The sequence below is a fragment of the Pleurodeles waltl genome, chromosome 1_1, assembly GCF_031143425.1.
Source record: "Pleurodeles waltl isolate 20211129_DDA chromosome 1_1, aPleWal1.hap1.20221129, whole genome shotgun sequence".
NCBI classification, from domain to species: Eukaryota; Metazoa; Chordata; class Amphibia; order Caudata; family Salamandridae; genus Pleurodeles; species Pleurodeles waltl.
Genome location: NC_090436.1, coordinates 364262540 through 364285912, shown reverse-complemented (window position 1 = coordinate 364285912; position 23373 = coordinate 364262540). Strand labels below are relative to the sequence as shown.

Here is a 23373-nt window from a genome sequence, read left to right as displayed (position 1 = left end):
AGCATTTTCCAGGTCATCATCTGTTGTATTATTGAAGGGGCTGCCTGGGCGCCGCAAATTGAATATTTAAGTGGCATTTGTTTATGTGGCTTCCTGGGTCACCACATATTGATTATCTGCCTGGTGCGCCGCATCTTTCTTTTGTTTGGGGCACCATGTATTAATAGTTCAAGAGGCTGCCCTTGGCACGGTTTCTTTATTTTCATGGCTACCTGGGGCACTGCTTATTCATTATGCAAGCAGCTGCCTGGGATGATTAGGGTGACCACCCGTCCGTAAATTTCACAGACTGTCCGTAATTTCGCCCTGCTGTCCGTTGTCCGTGATGAAAGCTTTAACGGACGGCATTTGTCCGTAATTTTAGCCTTTCACCTAAAGGGCAACGGAGGCAGGGCGAAATTAGGGGCAGAGGAGTTTCCCCAGCTGGGCTGGAAGGCAGGGGGTCTCCTGTGCTCTGAGGGAGGGAGGGGCAGACAGATAAGAAAAGGCATTCTTGCCAGGGGGTCTCCTTCCCTAAAGACATGCAAATGTGGGCAACTGGTAAATCTGCAAATACAAAGGGGCTTGAAAACCTGCATTGACTTTACTAAAAGGAGTCACTTGAAGTTTTCTGGTGGCAAAGATATTTCTTTCAGAGAGGTATTGTAATGGTGTTCCAAGGTGAGCAGTGGAGTGTGTGGTTTTAATGGAGTGTTATACATTTTTTTTATCACTAGGTATAAACTGTATATTATCCAAATCTGTATTTGAGAAGCACTTTTTATTTAACCAAAATGTATTTGCGCATTTTGTAGCAGCCTTTAATATGATGTAATTGTATTTTTCACAGTTCTTTCAGGTACCTCAGTACCTCATAGTACTAACAAACATTGGCAAAGCCAATAGGTCTCATCTACGAAAGAGTTATTGGCTTTGCTAATGTGTTTTAGCCATTAGCCATGTAATACACCAGGGTAGCTGCTGTTCACACATGGCTTAAAGCTAGTGGCATAGTGGTGTGGAGTGGAGTAGAGTAGCATAGGAGCAGTGGCGTAGAGCCCAGAGGTGCAAAGTACAGTGCAGTTGTTTAGAGTGAGTTAGCGTAGAGTGCAGTGGTTTAGAGTGCAGTGGCATGGAGTGGCATGGGACAGAGTAGAGTGGCATAGAGTGCAGTGGAGTAGAGTGGCATACAATAGAGTGGCATAGAGTGCAGTAGGATAGAGTGGTGTAGTGGCATAGAGTGCAGAGTAGACTCGCGTGGCAGCGAGTGCAGTGGCGTAGTGTAGAGTGGTCCAGATTATAGTGCTGTAGAGTGCAGTTGCATAGAGTGGAGTGATGCAGAGTAGAGTGGCATAGAGTGCAGTGGCATAGAATGCAGTAGTACATAGTACATTGGTGTATAGTACGGTGGTGGAGAGTGCAACACTGCAGAGTAGAGTGTCAGTGAAGTGATTTAGAGTGCAGTAGAGTGGTACAAAGCAGTGGCGTAGAGTACAGTGGTACAGAGTAGAGGGCAGTGGCGTACAGTGCAGTTGTTTAGAGTGCATTGGCGCGGAGTGCAGTGGCATAGAGTGGCATGGGGTAGAGTTACATAGAGTGCAGTGGAGTAGAGTGTCATTCAATACAGTAGCAGAGAGTGCAGTAATGCAGAGCGGTGCAGTGTTATAGAGTGCAGAGTAGACTCATGTGGCATAGAGTGTAGTGGTGTAGAGTGGAGTATTGTAGAGTGATGTAGAGTAGAGTATAGTGCCTAGAGTGCAGTGGCATAGAGTACAGTGGTGTAGAGTGCAGAGTTGCAGAGTAGAGTGCCAGTGCAGTGGTGTAGAGTGGTACAGAGAACAGTGGCATAGAGTACAGTGGTGCAGAGTAAAGGGCAGTGCAGTTATTTAGAGTGCACTGGTGTAGAGTGCAGTTGCATAGAGTGAGATTGGGCAGAGTAGAGTGGCATAGAATGCAGTGGAATAGAGTATATTGGTGCAAAATGCAGTAGTACAGGGCAGAGTGGTGTAGAGTGTAGTGGTGGCCAGAGCAGTGTTGCAGAGTGTCAGCTTGCAGTGGTGTAGAGTGCATTGAACTAGAGTGCAGTGGTCAGAATGGTATAGAGTACAGTGGCGTAGAATAGATTGTTTCAGAGTAGAGTGCAGTTGCATTGAGTGGAGAGGTGCAGGGTAGAATGCAGTGGCATAGAATGCAGTGGCACAGAGTGCAGTGGCATAAAGTAGATTATTTCACAGTAGAGTGAGGTGGCTTAGAGTGGAGAAGTGCAGGTTAGAGTGGAGTTGCATAAAGTGGCATAGAGTAAAGTAGTGTAGAGTGCCCGGGCGTAGAGTGCAGAGGTGCAGAGTAGATTAGAATGATGTACAGTGTATTGATGTAGAGTGCCAGGGCATAGAGTTGAGTGTTACATAGTAAAGTGCATTAGCATAGAGTGTATTAGCTTAGAGTGCAGTGGCATACAGTGCAGAGTGGCAGAGAGTGGAGTTGTGCGGATTAGATTGGTGTTGCCTAGACTGGAGTGGTATGGCGTGCAGACGAGCAGAGCGCAGTGGTGTAGAGAGGCGCAAAGTGCTGTGGCTTAGAGTAGAGTAGTACAGAGAAGAGTAAAGAGGCATAGTGTGAAGTAGCATAGAGAGCAGTGGCATAATGTGGAGTGGTTCCGAATGGAGAAGAGAACAGTGGCATGGAGTGACGTAACGTGGAGTGATACAGAGTAGGGTGCAATTCTAATATATTCTGAAGTCTATTTAAATGTTGTCATGTGATAGAAAAAACTCTTTCCTAACCCCAGTATCCAGCAAGATTGTTGCATAAATCCTCTCACTTTGAAGTCAGAGAAAGGAAAGTAAGCACTAAGTTCCCACCGAAGACAGAGCCTGACATTTGACTTTGTTCTTTGAATGCACAGCAAATATGATAAGATAAGAACAAGATTTACAGGCCTGTTTACAGAAAGGGAGCACTCAGCAGGATACTGTAAATAAGGTTTTGGCAAGGGAAGGGACGAATTCAAGCTGCATAGCCTAAAACAAATAAAGCCAGCAAATTGAAAGTTACAAATTGTGAGTTACAAACCACAAGGCCAATGGCAAGCAACGGGCAGAATGCATTCACAAGGAAGCACTATGAATTTACTTAAAGTGACAGCTGTGGGATACTTTGTGGGGAAAGTCCAGTATTTTAGTCCATATCTTGCAGAGGTTTGGCTACATCAATCACCCAGGTAGTATGACAAGAAGACCTGGAGTGGTTTCCATGTTGCGGGATAGGTCTGTACACCCATTCTATCAGTTTGCCACCATTTCCTATGGTACAGAGCTTCTGGCACACCTCTTGTAGGGTTAGTTTTAGGTAGAAGACATGAAATAGGGCACTCAATGATTATTTAAGGTGGTTGTAAGTAAGGAGTTGACCGGGTGAATATGGTAGTCTGCCACAAGGGTTTGGAAATTTAGTAGCTCACTGTTCAGAAACAAAGTCCCCAATTTTAAGACACCTGCAACATGCCACTGATGGAGTTGCTCTGAGCACAGCCATCCTGTGCGAGTGGGAAGGCTTAGCAAAGGTAGTGCAGGAGCATAGGGTTTCTTAGTGTCAGTGAGTTTACAGGTTCTGGCAAGGCAAGAGAAAGCCATGCATGATAACCCCGGATGGTGATCCATAGAATGGTCAGTAGGAAACGATGAGCAGTGCATTAAGCCTTCCTTAAGTCTTTACTGGTAAACCCCATCTCATGCAGGGAGGTGGGCAGAAAGCCAGTGAGCCACCCATTGGACATCTGCAGCTGAATAAAAGCATTCTATGTCCAGAATATCTAATCCACCCGCAGTCACAGTTAGCTTTAGAGTGGAAAGAGCTCCCAATGGCGCCGCAGCGACCAAATCAGATGTGTGGCCTGTCTGAAGAAGGAATGAAGGATGAGCAGGGGAAGGTTTGCAAAATAATACTATCATTGGGATAGCACACCATCTTCGCTAGTGCCACATGGCCTCTACAGAAAGCAGAAGAGAAGACCAAAAAGCAAACTGGGCTTGGAGAGACCGTTCGCTCTGCCGAGATTTTCATCGTGGAAATCAGTGTAAGAATGGTAGATATTAATCACTAGGTATCAAAAGGTAACTGGTTCCCAGTTCTATCTGAGATATAATTGTATATGAAGGCGAAAACAGTGCCATGTTAGAGAAACACTAATTACATTTTAAAATTTGTAAAAAAAATTATACAATTTACATCCCAAATATTTTTAAGATTCTATGTGTACTTGACACTTAGGGATAACCCAGATCTCTAGTTTGGCTTTTGCTCAATTTCAAAACCATATAAAGACATGGACTAAGCGGGCAATTGCCTTGTACAACCTTGCAAGGGGTCTGCAAGCACTAACAGCGAACCATTGCACCAGAAGAGTTTGCCAAGGTGGATGGGTGTTGATTGTTCAACCACTTGACAGTGCCCCTTCTGTTTCGCTCCTGTGTGCAGACAACTCCCCAGGTACCCAATACCTTCAAATAGTCTTGGTGGACCCATCTTGTCTGATTTTAGGAATTATCCCACCTTGTTCTTGTCTTCTTTATCCAGTTGTTAGCAACAATCCTTTGAATTACTTGCCGTGGATCTCCCATTTGATCTCAATTTCATCCTACTCTTTTATTATCTTTGATTGGTAGTCCGGGCTCCCATTTCTGAGATAAATGTAGAGTCCCAAACATACACTCTAGTGCAGTGAGACTACAGACAAGTTATGGGTACATCACATCCTGTTATTAGGTGTGAGACCCACACCATCTGCCCTGCCTCTTTAAAAATAATTAGGTTGAAAGTCCATGGGCGTTTGGGGTAAGCCAGATGTTTTTGTTCAATTTGTTTAAACTAGCATAAGGTCAATGACCTTAATGTTTCCCAAACTGTTTGCCAGGGGTTTTGAAATGTTCAGAAACATAATCAAAATTTTGCTGTTACTTTCTCTTCAGGAAAGATCGGGTAGATTTGGGTAGGGGTGATGGCCTTGCCGTGAAGGGCATTAATTTACTATGGAACAAGGACGTAATGTGACACCTGAATGTAGCACACCAGGAGGCAATCACAAAAGGTCCACAGTGAATAAATAGTGCTATGTTAAAAAAGAGTACATAAATGCAATGACAACATAGTGAGGCATGGCCTCTCTTGCGTGTGTCTGTAAAACTGACGTTTGTTCTTGAATTTTTGTCCTGAATTTTGACCCTTTGTCCTGAATTTTTGTCCTGAATTTTGACCCTTTGTCCTGAATTTTTTACAGTCCTGTCCAGAATGTGCCTCAGTGCCAGGTGGTCACCCTAGGGATGATGCATGCTGGTTTACGTTGGTGGCTGCCTGGGCACCATGTACTTCTTTTAGACGGCTGCCTGGGCACCATGTACTTCTTTTAGACGGCTGCCTGGGCACCATGTACTTTTTTAGACGGCTGCTTGGGCTTCGTGAACAACTCATGCATCCAAGATCACGACCTCCGCATATGTAGACGGTTGCTTGGGTGCCGCATTTTAATAACGTGCGGCTCACTGACTGCTTGAAGATTGTGGGGAGTCAGGGTTCCACAGTTTTGCAGGGATCCTGTGCCTACATTTCCCAGCCACCCACAGGAACCTGTGCTGTGTCAGAGGTCATTAAGGTCTGACGCGTTGATACTTAGTTCCAGTGTAACTCTAACAGTAGAATGTTAACAAATGACCAGTTTTTTCTTTCTTTATTTTTTTTACTTTACTGTAGCCTTAAACATTGTGAGACTTGAGACAGCGGAAGTGGCTTGTTCCATTCACATGGAGTTGTGGGAATATAGAAGTGCAGGTACTCAGTATTTATATTACCTGTTTGCGCCCGAGGCGTGCCGGTACTGTCCCATTAAATATATTGCAGCAGTGTGAGAAGTGGAGGTACTTCCCCTTTCAAATTTAATAAGTGCAGGTACTTATTACCGGAGAGTACCTGCTCATTTAAAGCACCGCTTACAGACACTCACGAGAGTATCGATATTACACGCACCTGTAAACTAACATCTCATGCTATGCGCCAAATGCTATATCCGACACGCATTTCTTGGCTGAGTTGTGTAATAAGCAATATACTATGAATTGCTACGTCCATACTGTATGTATCAGATCGTCATAAAAACGTTAACAATTTTGATGTTCAGATTACAACACTGCTCCAAAGACACTTATTAATGTACTTTTATTCACATACAAGTGCCACGAACAGCATGCTGCACATATGAACCATTAAAGATTGCTTGACTTGTCTGACAGAAGGCGACATACTACCTGCAGTTTGTTATTTTACATGTTATTTCAAAGGGCTCTTCCAGGTTTACGGTGTCTGGTATCGTTTCCAAAGAAAGTCTTACGTCGCCGTATCCAGGAGCCTACGGGAAAGAAAGACAGTAGGTAAAGGAGGAGAGCACAAGTAGGAGTAAAGTACGAAAAAAACTAGGTATGGATCAGTGTGATAAAGTGCATCCCGTTCAGCATAAGCAGTAGGTTCCCATTTAGTTCTGCGTCACACCACACACAGGCGTTGCACTATCGGAAACGGGTAGCCATGTTTAAACATTTTGGGCTAGACAGAAATGTTATCGGTAGCGGAATTCAACAGTTTTGCTTGTTAACAGAAACTTCTGACAGTTGCTGTCTAAAACTAAGACATGACAAACTTGTAGACTAAAACAGTGACGAGCATCAGCAACAACATTTGAGGAGTGTACATTGCATGCATTTCCAACGGGTCCCGTGGGATCCTGGAACACTTTATAACAATATAAAAATATTTCGAAGTACTTTGAAGAATAACAATATCAATTAAAAAAAATGCAATAGACTTTAAAAAAAAAAAAAAAAACTGATGTCTCATTTAAGACCACCAGCCCTGCAGGATCCACAGTGCCTCCTGGATGAGACATGAGGAACACAACAAAGCCTGAATGGGCTTGATTCGCAGTTCAAACGGCTGAATAACTATGAATGGCCAGACTGCTTAGCCTCAAGTATGCCACCATCAAACACCTTCTGCCTAGAGATGGACAGAGGGCTGTCACCTGCATCCGCATTCTATTTATTGAACCGGAGACTCATCTTTTGTATTGGCTTGTTACAAGCTGCTTAAGTGGCAGCACTAATGACTGATAATCAACACAAAGTAACCTAAGACAAGGGGAGCCTATACAGAAAGTGTCAATTGACAGAATTCAGACTAAGGCTTGAGTAGTATATCTTAAACGTATAACTTAGTTAAATGTAAAAACATCTTTAAAGAATGCTGAAGTCACCCATCCTAGGATGGCATACCCCATCAAAGGGCCTAGGCCTCGCTCGTGTCTGAAGGGGAAGACACAAGCGGGATCAAACCTATGAATAAAGAAATAATTCTGGTACAGATAACATGCTCAACGGTATTACACTATCACAATGTGCTTCTGAAAAACGAAATAATAAGGAACCTACAACTAGTGGAAGAAAACTACTGATCAGCTGACCAATATTTTTAAACTCAACCAATAAACAAGGGCAACATGTTTCACCTGGTCCACGTCCAAGGTAGGTCTGGAGCTTTCTTCATCCGTTCAATAAGTTGCTGCTGTTTTCACAACATCGCAGGTTGGCTGCCTTTGAACGGAGTGTGATTTAGAAACTACTCCCAATATTGTACAGGTGGGTTGGGCACGAAACCTATATATTGAGCATCACGTCGTTTCTGTTTTACAACTGATATTACCCTTCTGGTGCGGTGCTTTTCATGATTACAACATATTGTGCTCCTCTCAAGGTTACCCTTATCAAGAGACGCGTTCTCATCATTTCTCACCAGGTCAATTTGTTTGATTAACTTACTTAGAAGGATTTTATTTTCCTTGATCTCGTCATACTTGCTCTTACATTGACCTAAGTAAACGACATCCACTGTTCAATCATGTAGTGCTATTTCGGGAGCCTGGTCCTTAAGAAAGCCCCGGCCCGCTTTGGACCATCTGTTGACACAGAGATCGTCCAAAGCTGCTGGCTTGCATCATACCCATAGACACCGGCCGCTTTGAGGTACTCAAATCTACCCAACCAACAATTTTATCTATAAGCAAGGGGCACTTAGGTGGGGGCTGGCTCCCTAGTCATTTGCTTCATAGGTAGGATTCCTTTATGGCTTTTGAAGGTAGCTTGATAGCACACCAGCTTCTGGTCTTCTCCAATAAGCCTGAGCTACAAATGAAGATTCAGTTGAGAACTGCAGTGTGCAACCGATTTGTTGCAATTTTAATGGATTTACTACACAGGCACTGGATGCCTTATATCGGCGACAGTGGCTTTTCTGCACCACCGGAGTTGCTAGGGACATTCCTTGGACTAAGATCCATCACAGGTGTGACTGAACCTTTTTTATCTGCTATTGACAAATTCGAGCAGGTTCCCTGCATCTGCTGTAGGATCCCCTATAGCTCTGATAACGAGGTGCACAAGATAGACTGTTAATCATCACCTTTTCAATAGCAGAGAGCGTATTTGCATCTTTGCTAAAAAACTTAACCTATCACACCTCCTCACAAAACCTATCCTTAAGTCGGTAAGCTACCAACTTCAGAAAAGTGTCAAAGCTTCCCTTCGAATGGACAATTATTGAGAAAGTGGTCTCACCACGCTTCTTGCTCCTATCACCAATACTTTTCCATCTAGATTACATCCCAAATGTAATAAAGCACCTACAACACTCCATATCCTTCTTTACAACCTAAGAATCCTCGAAGATGACATCCACCTTCTAGTCCTGGCAGATTTTTAAAGCTGTGTTTAACAGCGTTGATCATAATTCTCTACACATTTTTTGATTTTTTTCTAGGTTGCAGCCTACCACACAGCACAGCTGTCTGGTTTGCTAAGGACTTCTTGGGGACTTTCAGAAAGTTGACCTAGGAATGCATTATGCCCGTTAATTACCATTAGCTTAGTGGCTTGCAACTTTCTGGCTTTCTATTTGCTGTCTTTATTTGCTTTAGGCTCTCCAGATTCAGTTTGCCCCTCCCGTTGTCTAAAGCATGTTGTCTTCCACAAACTCCATTTCTGTACGCAGGCCTTTAAATCTTGTTCTTATCTTGTCACATATGCTGTGCATTCAAAGAGGGCAAATGTGAGGCACTGTCTTCCGAGGGTGCTTGTTTACTTTTCTTTCTCTGACTTCAAAGTGAGAGGATTTATGTGACAATTTTGTGGATACTGGGGGTAGAAAATAGTTTTTTCTTGCACAAAGCATTTAAAGGAACTGTGCAGGGGGCGTGGCTTGACACGTCAAGATGGCCAGTTGCACTCTAGGAGTGCTCCAGACCCCTCTGTCATCTGCTGCCATCCACCTCCCAACAGGATGCCTCTCGAAATCGCTAAGTGTCAGTGAAGTACCCCCAGCATAGTGGTCAGTGACCGAGTGGCACCAGTGTTAGGCACTGCCCCATGGCCAGACACAAACCTGTGGCGGGCCACTTTACTTGCCTGTCATGGCAGCTCCGACGTGGGAAGTGCACCACTGACTGCCGGCCTGGGTGGGACATTTTGTTGGTATGCCTGCCCCGTGAGCTGGCTGCCGCTGACCGGGCCCAGAGCACAGGAGAGAGCAGAGAGACACATTGTCCGTTTGAGGCCTGCACTTGACATATCTCGACTGTGGTAGGTGACGCGCAGCCAAGATGGCAGAATAAGTAGCTGGAGCCTAACGGCACTGGGGCCCTGTGGTATCTACGCCCTACAATCTGCACCCTGTTGGAATTTGCACGGCAGATCCTCACCCCTGGAGATGTTGGGGGGAGGGTAAAGGAATGATTTGTAGGTCAGCCCTGTTGTGTGTGGGCACTGCGATCACCAAGAGGGCCATTTAAATTGAGGACCAGCTCACACGGCCTGGATGCCCAGGCCACCCCCGGGAGCCTCACACTGGCCCATTACTGGACGTATTCTCAACTTAAGGGACAGAGATTCCATCCTAAGACAGGCGCTCTCTCTCCTGGATCCGAGGTACTAGAACTCAAGGATACTTATTTTTCCGGACTACACCTGGGAGGTACAAGCACAGCGCTGCTCTTATGCAGAGCGGTCAAACAAAAACTCAAGACGCTTCACCTCTTCTACATGTTGTTCCCAGGGCAACTCAAAGTTATCCATGCCCAAAAAATGTACTTCTTTGAAACTCCAGTAACTGCCTGGGAATGGTCTACCGAAGAAAAACAGCTTTGCCAGACGGAGCGGTTGCACCCCAACACCCAACCCCTGCTGCTCAGGTTGCAGCGGTGGCACGCACTGGAGTAGCCCTAAAGCCAAAGAGGGTCCGTACATGCTCCTGCAGGGGCCGGGCAGACTCACTATTCTCACATCACCCTGTGATGGGGGCACCACCATGCACCTCGGAATCATCTCTAGCTGGCAGAGACCCAGATACTGAAATTGATTGAAAGAGGGGGGCTTCCAGAGAGTAACACAAACCTCCCACACCTTTACCAATGGCTGACTCTGACCTATCTCTGGAATGTTAATGGATTGCATCAAATGATCAACGGTCCTGTGGTATGCCCATCGGTTCCTTCCCGCTGTCCTTATGCTCCAGGCGATCCACCTTATGGGTACCTGCAATCCCTTTCTACTGCACCAGGGTTATGACAGAGCATACCACACTCTGGATACACCAGAGGCTTCCACGGGGTGGCAGTACTGCTCCGTCGATCCTTCTCTATGGTCATCACTCAAATGAACAGCGACACCCAAGGCCGCTCCCTTGCCCTGACCGAAACCCTGGCAGATAGCACTCCAAACCTGGTGTGCATGTCTGTCCCTCCTGCAGCTATAGAAACCTTTCTTACCAAGCTTGCAGTTGTGCTACTGGCTCTTCCTAGTGGCCTCAACCTGATTACAGGGGACTTTAATGCTATCCCAGCCCCGGACCTGGATTCCACTGGCACCCTCTTGGCACGTCACTCTGGTGCTAGTCACCTTTTGGGCTGGCTGTCCACCCTGGATTCCTGCTACATCTGGAGGGTATGACATCCCAGCAGCAACAACAGACCCACACATCAGCAGCTCATCATACTGGCTCATGCATTGACAGTTCTTATGCTTTCCACAGACGGTCTCACAGGGTCCAAAACCTAAATCCTTCCACGTGGGATTTCAGATCACACAACACTTTTCCTTGGAGCAGACACAGGCACTCCGCACCCCCTGTGGAGGCTCAAAGCTTGGTATCTTCAAGATGAGGCCTACACACAGGAGCTTGAAACCAAACTGAAAGTACGCCGGGCATGAACTATTTGCGACGCTCCTGGCCACAACTCTGCATCTATCCCGGGCCGCGCTCCCGAAAGAATCATCACGCCAGGAGCGTCACAAATAGTTCATGCCCGGCCATTGGGCCCCCGCTGTCCCATGAAGCTTGTTCCTTTAATGAGGGGGGCGACAATTAGGAATAGGACGTCCAAATCACATACTAGTGTAAGTGACAAAAGTACTGACAATTGACAGTCTTAGTCCATAGGCATTTTTACATTTATAGAGAAGGAGAAGTTTAATTTCACCTGGTCCTGAAGAAGCGTTGCTGGATCCATCTGGACCATTAAAGACGCAAAACATGTTGACCCTTGTACCTGGGATGGTCTGGTAATTCCATTCCATACCACCCATACTCCATTATATATGGTTGAGAGCGTTTTGATCATTGTATTCATTTCACTCTCCTCATTTGTTTTAATCTTGGCCTTCACCCTATCTGGTTGAATAAATGGTTGCCCGTAGGTTTGGGGTCCTGAGCCAATTTTAACTTTTTTTGCTATTAATTTCTTCCTTTTGTTCTCCTTCCAAACTCACCTTTTAGGGGTCTTGGCATCATCGAGTAAAGAACTCCGGCAAAGAGCCCCCCTACGGGGGGTGCCCGTCAGATATTGCAACGCCAGTCTGACGAGGAGCAATTCCAATGATGAAGCATGACACCCACTTGGGTGTGTGAGGATTCTTGCTCCTATAAATAGGACTTCCTTTTCCATCTTCCCCTTTGGAGTAGTGTATCTTGGTATATTGTGCATTCACTTAGGAGGCTATACACTGGACCATTATCTCTTCCTACCCCTCTATTTGTTGATTTGCTTCAGGGAAGCCTCCAGGACCTGATGGGTTACCCAATGAGTATTACAGTACATTCCAAGAGATTCTCACTCCCGACTGCTAGCTCTTTACAAGAAGGCATCAAAAGCTGGGTCTTTCCTCCCTGAAATTGATACGGCAACCATTATTTTCACTCTGAAAACGCAACACTCCTCGACCTTGTGCGCAGCATATCACCTGATCACTCATCAACAGAGAGGTCAAAAACGTTGCCACAGTTTTGGCCACTCGACTTAAACGAGTCCTCTAGACAGTCATCCACTTGGACCAATGCAGCTTTATGCCTGCCAGAAGCACGAGTCACTGCCTTCAGCACCTGACTGTGGCGCTTGCCCATCATTACCTGTTCACACCCCAAATTGCCTGATTACTTATTGATTCTGAGAAGGCATCTGACACAGTCGACTGGGGGTACCTGAAAGGTGTCCTCCAGAGGGCTGGCTTTGGATCCCAGTTCTACGGCTTCATCTGTACACTCTACTCCAACTGCACTGCGCGGGTACAGATCAACAGGGTGGTCTCCGTCGTCTTTCCTATTTGCCACAGAACTCAACAGGGTTGCCCCCTGTTCCCCCTCCTTTTTGTACTAGAGATTGAGCCCCCTGGGTGACTCCATTGTGACGCACAGATGCAGGGATGGCAATGCGACACAGGATAAGAGGACCATATCACACGGTAATCAGACAACGTCCTCTTGTTCCTCACGGAGATGAGTGGCCTTCGGAGACAGCTCTTTAGAGAAGCATCTAGACTGCGACTCAATCCGTCCAAATCAGTACCCTCACACAAGTGCAAAATTGTGGGTTGGCAGACGACATACCAGTGGGGTGACTGAGTTTCTGCCATTTGGATGTATGGGTTGGGCTCCACCCGGAACTCACTTGGTCCATGAACCTAGACCCCCCCTAACTTGTAAGGTCAAGGAGGACCTCAAGAAGTGGCAGTCGTTGCCCTTGAACGTGATAGGCAGGATTGCTCTTTACAAGATGATTGTGCTGCCGAGGTTCCTTTATGCCCTCACAAACTATCCGTTGCTGCGTCACTGGTTCCGAGACCTGGACACAATGGTGACATCCTTTTTTTGGCTGAATTCTAGGCCATGCCTGGCACTCACGCACTTTCAGTAGGCACCATATGATGGCGGCCTGGGAATGGCCAACTTGCATCTCTGCTACTTAGCCTCACAACACATGGTAATCAATGACTGGTTCACCGGGGTTGGTCGGACCCTGTCTACCAGGAGCAGCTGGCCTTCTTGGGCTTTTCCCGGCTCAAGGCTATGCTATATGGTACTCTCGTCCCCCTCACTAGCCCGGGGTACCAGTACGGTCTTCCTCGCTTGGGACTCCAAATTTACACTTCAGACTCCCTTGTGATGCGGAAAATGGGTGCGCGATGTGGCGACACTGGAGGAATTTGCAAGCTGGGATACCATTCATATCATGCAACTGGGCAATACTAATATGTGTTCCTTTCAACATTCACACTCTCCTCATCGCAATTCTACAAATAGTAGCTACAATTGCCAAATACACTACACCCCCCCATACCACGGGATAGCCTCCTACCTGAGTTCAGCCCCTTGGAAGTGAAAATTATTATGGGCACACTCGGGAAGGGTGGAGTCTCTCAGATCTACCGCACCCTGGTCATCTACACTCCTGGCATGTTAAACAACCTAACAACCCGATGGGAGGGTTGGGTGGGTCCCTGGAAGGATGATAAATGACGTGATGGGCTGATGGCCCTGCGTGTCATCACGCTCTCTTCACGGTTACGCCTAATACAAACCTATTAACTTTACTGTGCATGCCTCACTCCCGACCGACTGCAGCGGAAGGGTCTCCTCCCAAGTCCCACCTGCTCCCATGTCAATGCTGACTTTAATCATATGGTGTGATCATGCCCTGCAATCCAGAGGTAGTGGACTTATGCGTGCGGCAGAAGAAACCGGTGTATGAAGCCAGGGTTGTCCTTCCAAATATGAGCTGATATGGGGCAAGTGGTGGGGGACGTGTGGACTCTAGTCTACCGATGTAATGCTTGTGATGCTAACCATATTGTTTACTGTGTTTGTTCTACCCATCACTGTGAACTTGACTCTCCATTACTCCATCCTAGTAACTGTTCTATGACTGGTGTGTGATACTGCTGTGTTTCAAAATTGAATACAAATTCTTTATAAAAAAAATAACTGAACTGTGTAAGTATTTCACAATATATCAGATTTAGGAACACAAAGCACAATTTTGTTATTTCTTAAATATTTGGAAAAAAGTACTTTAATAGTTCAAAACAAATTATTACCCTGGTGATGCAATTTCCATACATTTTTTTTTGTGCACTGTATAGTTTTATTAGTGAAAGGGTATGTCTGTGTAAATGTAATGATCAATTCAATTGATAATGTGTCGTCTGATACAGTAGTGCGCTATCAAACCATGCATACTCTGCTCTATGCCATTCCACACCACTCCACTCTACTTTGCGCCACTCCACTTCACTCTGCACCACTCCACTCTATGTCACAGTATGCTACACCTCTCTACTCTACCCTAAGCCACTTTACTCTATACCAATGCAATCTTTGCCACTCTGTAAACCGCTAAACTTTTCACCACTGCACTCTACACCACTCCAATCTAGGTCACACCAATCTACTCTGCACAACTCCACTCTATGCCACTGTACTCAACGCCACTTTGCAACACTGTACTCTGCACCACTGCACTCTATGCCACTGCACTCTACATTTTACTCTACGCCATTGCACTCTATGCCACTCTACGCAGCCGTACTTTACCCTGCACCACTCATCACTTCACGCTACTCTGAACCAATCCAATCTACGTCACTGCACTCTATGCCACTCTTATCCACTGCTATCTACGCCACTGCATTCTACTCTGAAAACTACTCTACGACACTGCTCTGTATGCCACTCTATTTCACACCACTGCACTCTCTGCTACTGACCTCTACGCCATTCTACTCTACTATACTCTATGCCACTGCACTCTACTCTGCAACACTATATACCACTGCTGTCTACACCACTGCATTCTGACACTACTGTACAGCAGCACACTGCCTTTCTACTCTGCATTACTCCACTCTAAGGCACTGCACTCTATGCCACTGCAGTCTACAGCACTATACACTACACCACTTTATGCTACTGTACACCACTCTATGCCACTACACTCTATGCCAGTCAACTCTACTCCTCTCCACTCCACTGTACTATGCACCACTCAAATCTAAGCCACTGCATTCTATGCTGCTAAATTCAATGCAGTACTCTACACCACTGCACTCTATACATCAAAATACCAATGACATTCAGCTATACCTCAGTTTAGCACATACATGTGGAGACTTAATAGGCGTCATTCCAATGCACTTATCTCAGGTACTTCCTAGGCTGTGTCCCCAGATGCAGAGCCCCAGTAGAAAACTGGTTCTGACCAGTGTGCAGATTCCTACATTTGGCATATTAATAATGGATATAGTCCAATGCACAGAACATGGATGATTGAAGGAAGGGTCTGTGAGAATTCTACAGCTGGGCAGTCTCTACCAGAAAGAGCATTACTGATGGTAAGTAACCTGTCCTTCTGACTGAGACAACTAACTGCAGAGTCCTCACCTTTTAAAGAGATACCAAAGCAGTACCTTTTTGGAGGCAGATTTATGAATAGACTCCAGCAAACAGTTCTACTTAACCAAGTGGCCGAAATGCCCCACTCAGCAATCCTGGCCATCAGAAATGTATGAAGTGATGCCCATGTAGCTGCATGAGAGATGTCCAGGACAGGAACTCCATGTGCCAAAGCTGTGGAAGCAGCTTTGGCTCTTGCAGAATGAGTCTGCAGCCCTTTCGGAGGGCTGCTTTTTGGCCAGTTTGTAGCAGATCTTAATGCAGAACACGATCCAACAGGAGATGGTCCTTTACTGTACGACCTTGCTCTTTTCCCTCTAACAAACCCCACAAAAAACTATTGTCCATCGAGTGTTCTCAGGTACGATCAATGTAAACGTTCAATACTTTTTTGGAGTCTAAGCTATGGAGCTCCTCAGAATGGTAAGGCAGAGCCACGAACACCGGTATGGTGATATTTTGGCCTACATTGGATGGAGTCACAACTTTTGGCAAGAAGGATGCTCCTGTCCGCAGAACCAGTTTGTTTAGAAAGAACATGGTGTACGGTGGGTAGACACAGAGAGCTTGAAACGCACTTACATGCTGCTAAACACTTGATTAATGTCTTCCTGGTGGTGTATGGTCACCTGCTGCAGTGTCAATATTACCGAATACTGATTTGCTGGGTTCGCCAGCCATGCCAGCAGACTCCCCTGCCCTGTTCATCCTCAGTGTGAGCTTGCACTGTGTATTCTCAGTAATGAAAGCACTGCAACCTCTCATAGTGCTCAGCCACCTTCTCCTTGGCCTCCAACAGTTTGGGCTGCACTTCAGGATGGCCCGGTCTACCCTGCTCACAGTCACGCAGGGCTGCCTTGTCAGATGAAAAACACTTGGTTCAATACAACATACTTTGCAGGCCCCCAATGGTGCTAAAGATCGCTGCCAAAGTATCCCCCTTGCACCTGAAAAGACTGGGTACACCCACAGGACTTTCATTTCACCTTCCATCAGTTAGGTAATAAATTGGAGCCAGTACATCAATATGGTCAAAATATTGTCTGCTGTGTGTGGTGTTACTAATGGAAGGTCTTTAGCAGAGAGTTCAGAACCACTGTTGCTCAAGGGTTCTGAGGCCTGGGATTTCCCCATCGCTCCTGGCGCAAGAGCTCCAAGCCCCACGCCACTTAAAATCACTTCTTCAATTGCGCGTTGCCGCACCCGATGGGCCTCCACCTTGGTCAGGGTTTCTACTCACCACTCTCTCTTACACCATGGTCTCTTTCTCAGACCTCGCACTTTCCACAGTGAGTCCCGACTGGATCCCGCATGCGGGTTTGCCTCGAGTCCCACACCTACTGTGGTGTATGGAAGAGAGTTCCCTTCTGTATGATCACCTGCAGGTGAGCCAGGAACACAGCATGGAGTACTGCACTCCCCTCTGGCACAGTTGACATTTGGCATCGATGAATGAGGCTCGCTGTTTTTTTAATTCTCTTATGAAATGGGAGAAAATCATGATTTTATGGTAGTCTATTTGGAGGTCGGTCCTCTTCTGGGCTTAGGCTAGGATATGGGCCCGGTAGTGAAGACGACGCACCACCACAGGTCGTGGTGGTCAAGCTGGTACCCTATGTGACTGTTCTAGGGCAAAAAAAAAGGGGGAAGAGTCCTTCCTGGGCCAACTCATCTTGCAGCCAGCGCACCAGGAAAGTCAGCATATACTGCCCCTCAGAGTGTTCGGGGAGGCCGATCACCAGTATATAGTTCCTCCTTGACCTGCCCTTACAGTCCTTGGCCCGAATTTCTAGGAGTTGGACCTTGGTCTCCATGAGGGTTAACCTCTCCTGCAAGCTAGTGACATCGGGGTGGAGGCCCGTTAGGCAGCGTTCTGTCGAGGTGACCCTTTCTGCCAAGCGCCTATGATCATTCTTTAGGCTACTAAGGTCAGGTCCCAGTGTATCGAGTTTAGTTGGAAGGGCTTCCCTGGAGGCTGTAATAGCCTGCAGTATGTCCTGTAAGGAAGGTCCATTGTGCGATTCCATGTCTGGTGGTGGAAATAATCCCGTACGGGCATCTTGCTGGCTTAACAGAGGTCCGCCTAGGCCATGCTTCCGAGGGACTTTGCCCATTGTGCTCACTCTGCGGGCATCAGTTACCAGTGAGCCTCTCTTCAGGAGCACTGTTGCAGTGGGAAGGGGCAAGAAGTGCAAGCCTCCGGTCGAACACCCACCTCTAGGCACCAGCAGAAGTTCATTCAGGGGAGGCCTCTGCAGTCCCGCCCCGGGCGAGGAGCCCACCTCCACTGGGTAGGTTGTAAGTTAATCAGCTATCTAACCGTTCTCACCAGTGAGGGCAACTCCAGTTATATGGTATTGTGTGGGGGGAGAGGCCCAAGCTTGCAACAACTAGGCTCAAAACACTCTGCTGCTTCCTTCTTGATCCTCTGGGGGCCCCCACCAGTTGTGCAATACATTGATACAATACATGAGATTGGGCAGTCAGGCATGTTCGTATAAGCTCTATCTGCTGGCAGTCAGCAGTAGCTGCCAATCAATTGGACTCACCACCAACAGTGTGCAAACGGGCACCCTCAGGACTCCTCCAATCTCCCCTGGGGGGGGGGGGGGGGGGAAGTCCACCAGCGGAGACCCCTAAGGCCCTGCTCTCGATCGGTGCCCATGGCCTTGCGCTTGTGGGATTTTCTTGCGGCCCTTCCTGGCTGCGGTGATAGGCCCTTGCCCCAGGCTGGTCTAACCACACTGTGAACAGCACATGGAGCAGTCGCCTACCGGTACCACAGTCCCCAGGCCACTGTTGTCGCTGTGTGACTTCTGTGCTTTCCTCTGCTCCACGGACTGCCAGTGATGGAAAGCTGCATATAGAGCTGGGAAGCAGCTCATCCTTTGTGGAGCTCCACTGGTGGGGTTTCCCCCCCCATAGCCGGCTCGTGGGCGCAGCAATTGTCTCTGGCTCCAGGTCGGCCCCCCCAAAGAATTACAATACAGGTGCTTCACTTACATCAGGCTTCGGGGCCCAGCTGGAGCAGCCACTCACCCCCACTATAGGCCCCAGGCCACTGCTGTCACCGTACAACCTCAGCGCTGCTTGCTGCTCTGCAGGTCGCCAAGGATGTAGAGCTCCGATGGGGAGCAGGGAAGGAGCTCGCCCCTCACAATGCTCCAGTAGTGAGTTTTTTTCACGGCCTCCTCCTGCCAGCAGCTATCGTCTCTGGTTCCAGGCTGTTTCTCCCAATCATTCCAGCACAGGTGCTCCTCTTAGTTCAGGTCTGGAGGACCAGCAGGCACAACCCTGCAGGTGCAGTCACCTGCCCGCCGTACGGGCCCAAGCTGTCATTGTCGCCGTGCGTCCTCGCCACGCCCCATCGCTCAGCGGGCCGCCAATAAGGTTGTGTGGGACAGGAATTGATCTCTCCTCTCACAGTACCCTTCTCAGCTCAAGGCTTCTCGCCGACACACTACTGAGCAGGGTCAATAGGCTCTAGGGTCTCGCAGCCACCCAGACACCATCTTGTGCATCATGGCCGAGTCCGCAACGCTCTCCCATCAATCATTCTGCACTCAGGCTCAAAATGACTCCGTCATGGATCCCCCTGAAGCTATGCTGCCTCTAGGGCCATGGGAGGGTATAAGGCAATCTTTGGGGGGCCCTTATTTAAGGAGCAACCCTGTGGATGGTGGATCACGGGACAGGAACAGCAGAGCTCACATCCTACCAAATCGGCACCTGGCCGCGCCCGCTCAATGTGCCTTATGCCGCACCAAGGCACAAATTTGTCACATCAACAGCTGTATATTGTCTGTTGAGGGACGCAAGGTTGCCATGATCACATCAATTCCGGGGCCAAGATCTAAGGTATTCAGCTGTCGCCACTCACTCTCCAAGTACAAATGTGGAGATTGTAAAGGCCTGGGTGCAGGACCATGCCTGTTGCAAGACAGATGCTCATGTAATGGAGCTTTGGATACTATACTCCCGTGCCAAATCCAGGGCCACTAGAATGACTTTTGCCTGGTCGGTCATGGTCTTCTTCAGAAATCTGGGCAGCAAAGAACTGATGTGTGTTCAGAATCTCTCAGATGAAGGGGAGCTTCTGAGGAGGAGTCAGGTGTGACTTCGGTCCATTGATACTAAACCCTAAAAAAAGAAATGACAGGAGGTTGCTGGGTCTAACCTGAGATGACATGGTGGGAAAAAGAGCAATGGGCTGGAAGGTACCCAGTGTGATTGCCAGTGGTTAGACAAATTGGAAGCATTCCTCCCATAACCTTTTGCCTGAGGAGCTTTGCCGTAGCCTGGTAGTGAGTGCCTGGGGTGAACTCGGTTTCAGTCAGTCAGTCATCAAACTAGGGGAAGACTGGGACCCCTTACCTTTGAAGATGTGCGGCTACCACCACCATCACTTTTGTGACCACCCAAGGGGCACTGGTGAGCCTAATGTGGAGTACAACAAACTGAAAGTGCTCCTGTTACACCATGAACCACAGGTAGTGGCAATGGGCCTTCAGGAAGGGTATATGGAAACAGGCATCCATTAGCTCCAACGCCACCATCCAGTCTCCAGGGTCAAAGGCAAACAAGAGTTGGGCTAAGGTGAGCATTTTGAAGGGAAGTGTGGAGGGGGCTCGGGTCTTAAACAAACAAAAAAAAAGGGCAAAGGCAGCATAAAGTAGTGGAAGTAACAACCACAACCCACATCTGGGGCTGGCACCGTCTTGATAGCCCCTTTGGCCAAAAGGGCTTGCACCTGCTGTAAGACTGACAGGCGGCCCTCCGTCAGTCATTTCAGGCATAGTGCAAGATGTGGCAGAAAGGCCATGAAGGCGATGACAAATCCCTTCTGGACAATTTGCAGGACCTAATCATTGATTCCTGCCCCACTGGGTGGCTGTTCTCCACTAAGGGCATCATTTTTGGCACATGGGGCCGCATGAGGTGTGGGAGCCATAATGCGGTTCAGTGGTCTGACTGGCACGCTGTCCATGACCACAAGGACGTGGGTGCCACTGCTTCAGCCACAAAAGGGCTGGGCACCTTGAAGAGGCTGTTGTTAGGGGGCACCTCTGCGGAAATTAGTGAAAGGAACAATAGCACTGATGCGGCTTCCAATGTGGATCAGAGAAGACCAGGGAGCGTGCTGTAGCCCTGTTCTCTTTGAACTACATGAGAGCTAAATCTGCCTTGCCTCCAAAGAGGTGAGTCCTATCTAAGTGCATGTCCATAAGAGATGACTGGACATTGTGTGATAAACCCGGCAACTGCAACCAGGTGTGGTGACGAATAGTGGCACTAGCACCAATGGTTTGCCCAACGAAATCCGTGGTATAATATTGAGAATTTGGCAGCATCACAGCCGTCCTCTACAGCTTGGGTTAGGATGGGTTCAAGATCTCCTGAGAGGACTTGAACAACTGAATGCCAGTGAGCATGGGAATAGCAGCCCAGAAGGCATCTGTCACTGACTGACCTGAGGGCCAAACTTGTGGAAGAAAATACCCTCTTCTCAAAGGTCTCAACTCTCTTGCACTCGCTATTGGAGGGAGTAGCTGGGAAAGTGTCCAACTGCTAGAAGTGTGCACCACCAAGCTCTAATCAGACTGGTGCTAAAACAAAAAGGATTGTTGGAGGCAGGTCAGTGGCACCTTGCAATCTAGCAACTGACTGGACGACCAAAGCAAGGTTTGGGCTGGGCCCCCAGGAGGGTCTCCGTGAATGCCTCGTTGAAAGATACTAGGGGTTCAGTAGAGATTTGCCCCAGCTGGAGTACTTTGGTCCGGACATTGGTTCGGACTTCTAACGTTGGGAGCTGTAGATCGACAACTTCAGCTGAACTCCTCATGGCCATCCCAAAGGAAGTACTTTCTTCAGTGGCTGGAGAGGTTTCAAGACCACTGGCATCCTCAAGGTCATTATACCAGTTTACTTCGTGGTAGGGTTGGCCAATTGAATAATAGTCATGATTGGAATCCATTCTTAACAAGTAACATAACATGAGATCTGCCTTGTAAAGGTGGGACATTAAGTGGGTTGGGGTTTGATTTAAACCGAGCATTGCCTCGGTTGAGGTCAGAGAAGCATTAACTCCGAGTTAGAGAGCACAATAGGCACCTCGTCTTCCGGTGTCAGTGGAGTCGGCATTAGCGTCCACACTCCGGGAACCAGAAAGGAGGTGGGAGCCAGAGGTGGCGTCTGTACAGGAGCCATGAAGCTCCAGAGTCAATCTGCCAGAAGTATCTACCAGATGGAGAGCCTCTCCCTTCCTTGGGGCCTGCAGAAGTCCAGACAGAGTTGAAACAGATAGGAAGCATGGCCTGACAGAATTTTTCTGGTGTAGCAGAGAGCCTTACAAATACTAGTTGTGCCAGAACAAGTTGCGGGATGGACTACAATGTCGACCGACTTCGGAACGAGACAGCGAGATCAAGAGGCATGTAAACACAACTGCACCTTCTCAGGAGTGCGAGTGTGCAGGAAATAGGAAGCGGCAGAGTCCTGCAAAGATTTTTCATATTGTTTCCTCTATGTACCCAAAGATTTTGGAGTGAGATGAAGAATGACCTTTGGAATGGCTCCTGCAACTTCTGGACAACTCCTAAACTTCTGGATTGAGAACGGGATCGACCCTTCTACTTAGACCGGTCTCATCAGAGTGTCCAGGGGCATAGTTTTGCTTAGTGATCTTGTATGACCTTCAGTTTCATTGATAGGCAATCACTGCAGGCTTTAGAGTTGTAACTTGAACCCAGGCACAAGAGGCAAACCTCATCGCAGGCACAAAAGAAAACACAACATCCAGATTTGAATAAAAGTATTGCACATGCTCTTGATTGTAAAATCTAGTTAGTAGCAAACTACAGCTAATCCCGTAGGTTAAAGGGAGGCTATGATAGGTAACCCCTTCTTGCACAGATGAAAGAATCTTAGTACACACATAACAGTCTTTCGCATCCATGGTCTCTACATACTCATTCAGCAAGCGATAGAAGACATTAGTAGAAAGTTCCCCTTTTGAATTAGTTCCCTCATGCAAGTGTCTTGCATCCTGCTCAAACCTCTCCCATGGTATTAGTGTTGTAGTTTCAGGTTTTGAAGTAGCGTTAATAGTCTTTTTCTCCAACCACGGCATTCCCACAATCATTCCCACAATTACTATTGCATACATAATACCTATTATAAGGCTTAACCAACCACACACCTTACTTCCCTTGTTACTATTTCTATTATAAGCCATGTCTGTATAGAATCAGATAGCAAAATAACAATCAAGGTTATTTCAGATGGAACAATTTTAAAATAATCAATGGTCCTCTTAGTTCGTAAATTGTGATCACAAAAGAGGAAAGTGTTTGTACATCTTAACAAATGCATCTTTTTCCTATACCTCTGCAACTGCTTATTCTTCTGGCTAGATAAGTGGACTGGGATGCCTGTTCTTGACCATGCTTCTTTTGCTGTATGGAGTGGGTGCAAATCATTTGCGTTATCGGCTCTCCACAGTTTTATTCTTTCAGAAGTCTGTTATCTTCATGTGGCTTAGTGACACTCCGTGAAGAAATTTTATTATGAAGTAGCAACACT

General features: G+C 47.2%; 1 protein-coding gene across 3 annotated transcripts in view; it reads right to left on the bottom strand.

Annotated features, from left to right (window-relative positions):
- The window catches only part of TRAPPC13 (trafficking protein particle complex subunit 13), a 321232-nt gene that overhangs the window by 55140 nt on the left and 242719 nt on the right, over positions 1-23373 (bottom strand). For all 3 annotated transcript variants that reach the window (XM_069222813.1, XM_069222798.1, XM_069222805.1), the window contains one exon: positions 6276-6376. In XM_069222813.1, coding sequence (XP_069078914.1) covers positions 6276-6376 — 101 coding nt within the window. The remainder of the gene's footprint in view (positions 1-6275; positions 6377-23373) is intronic.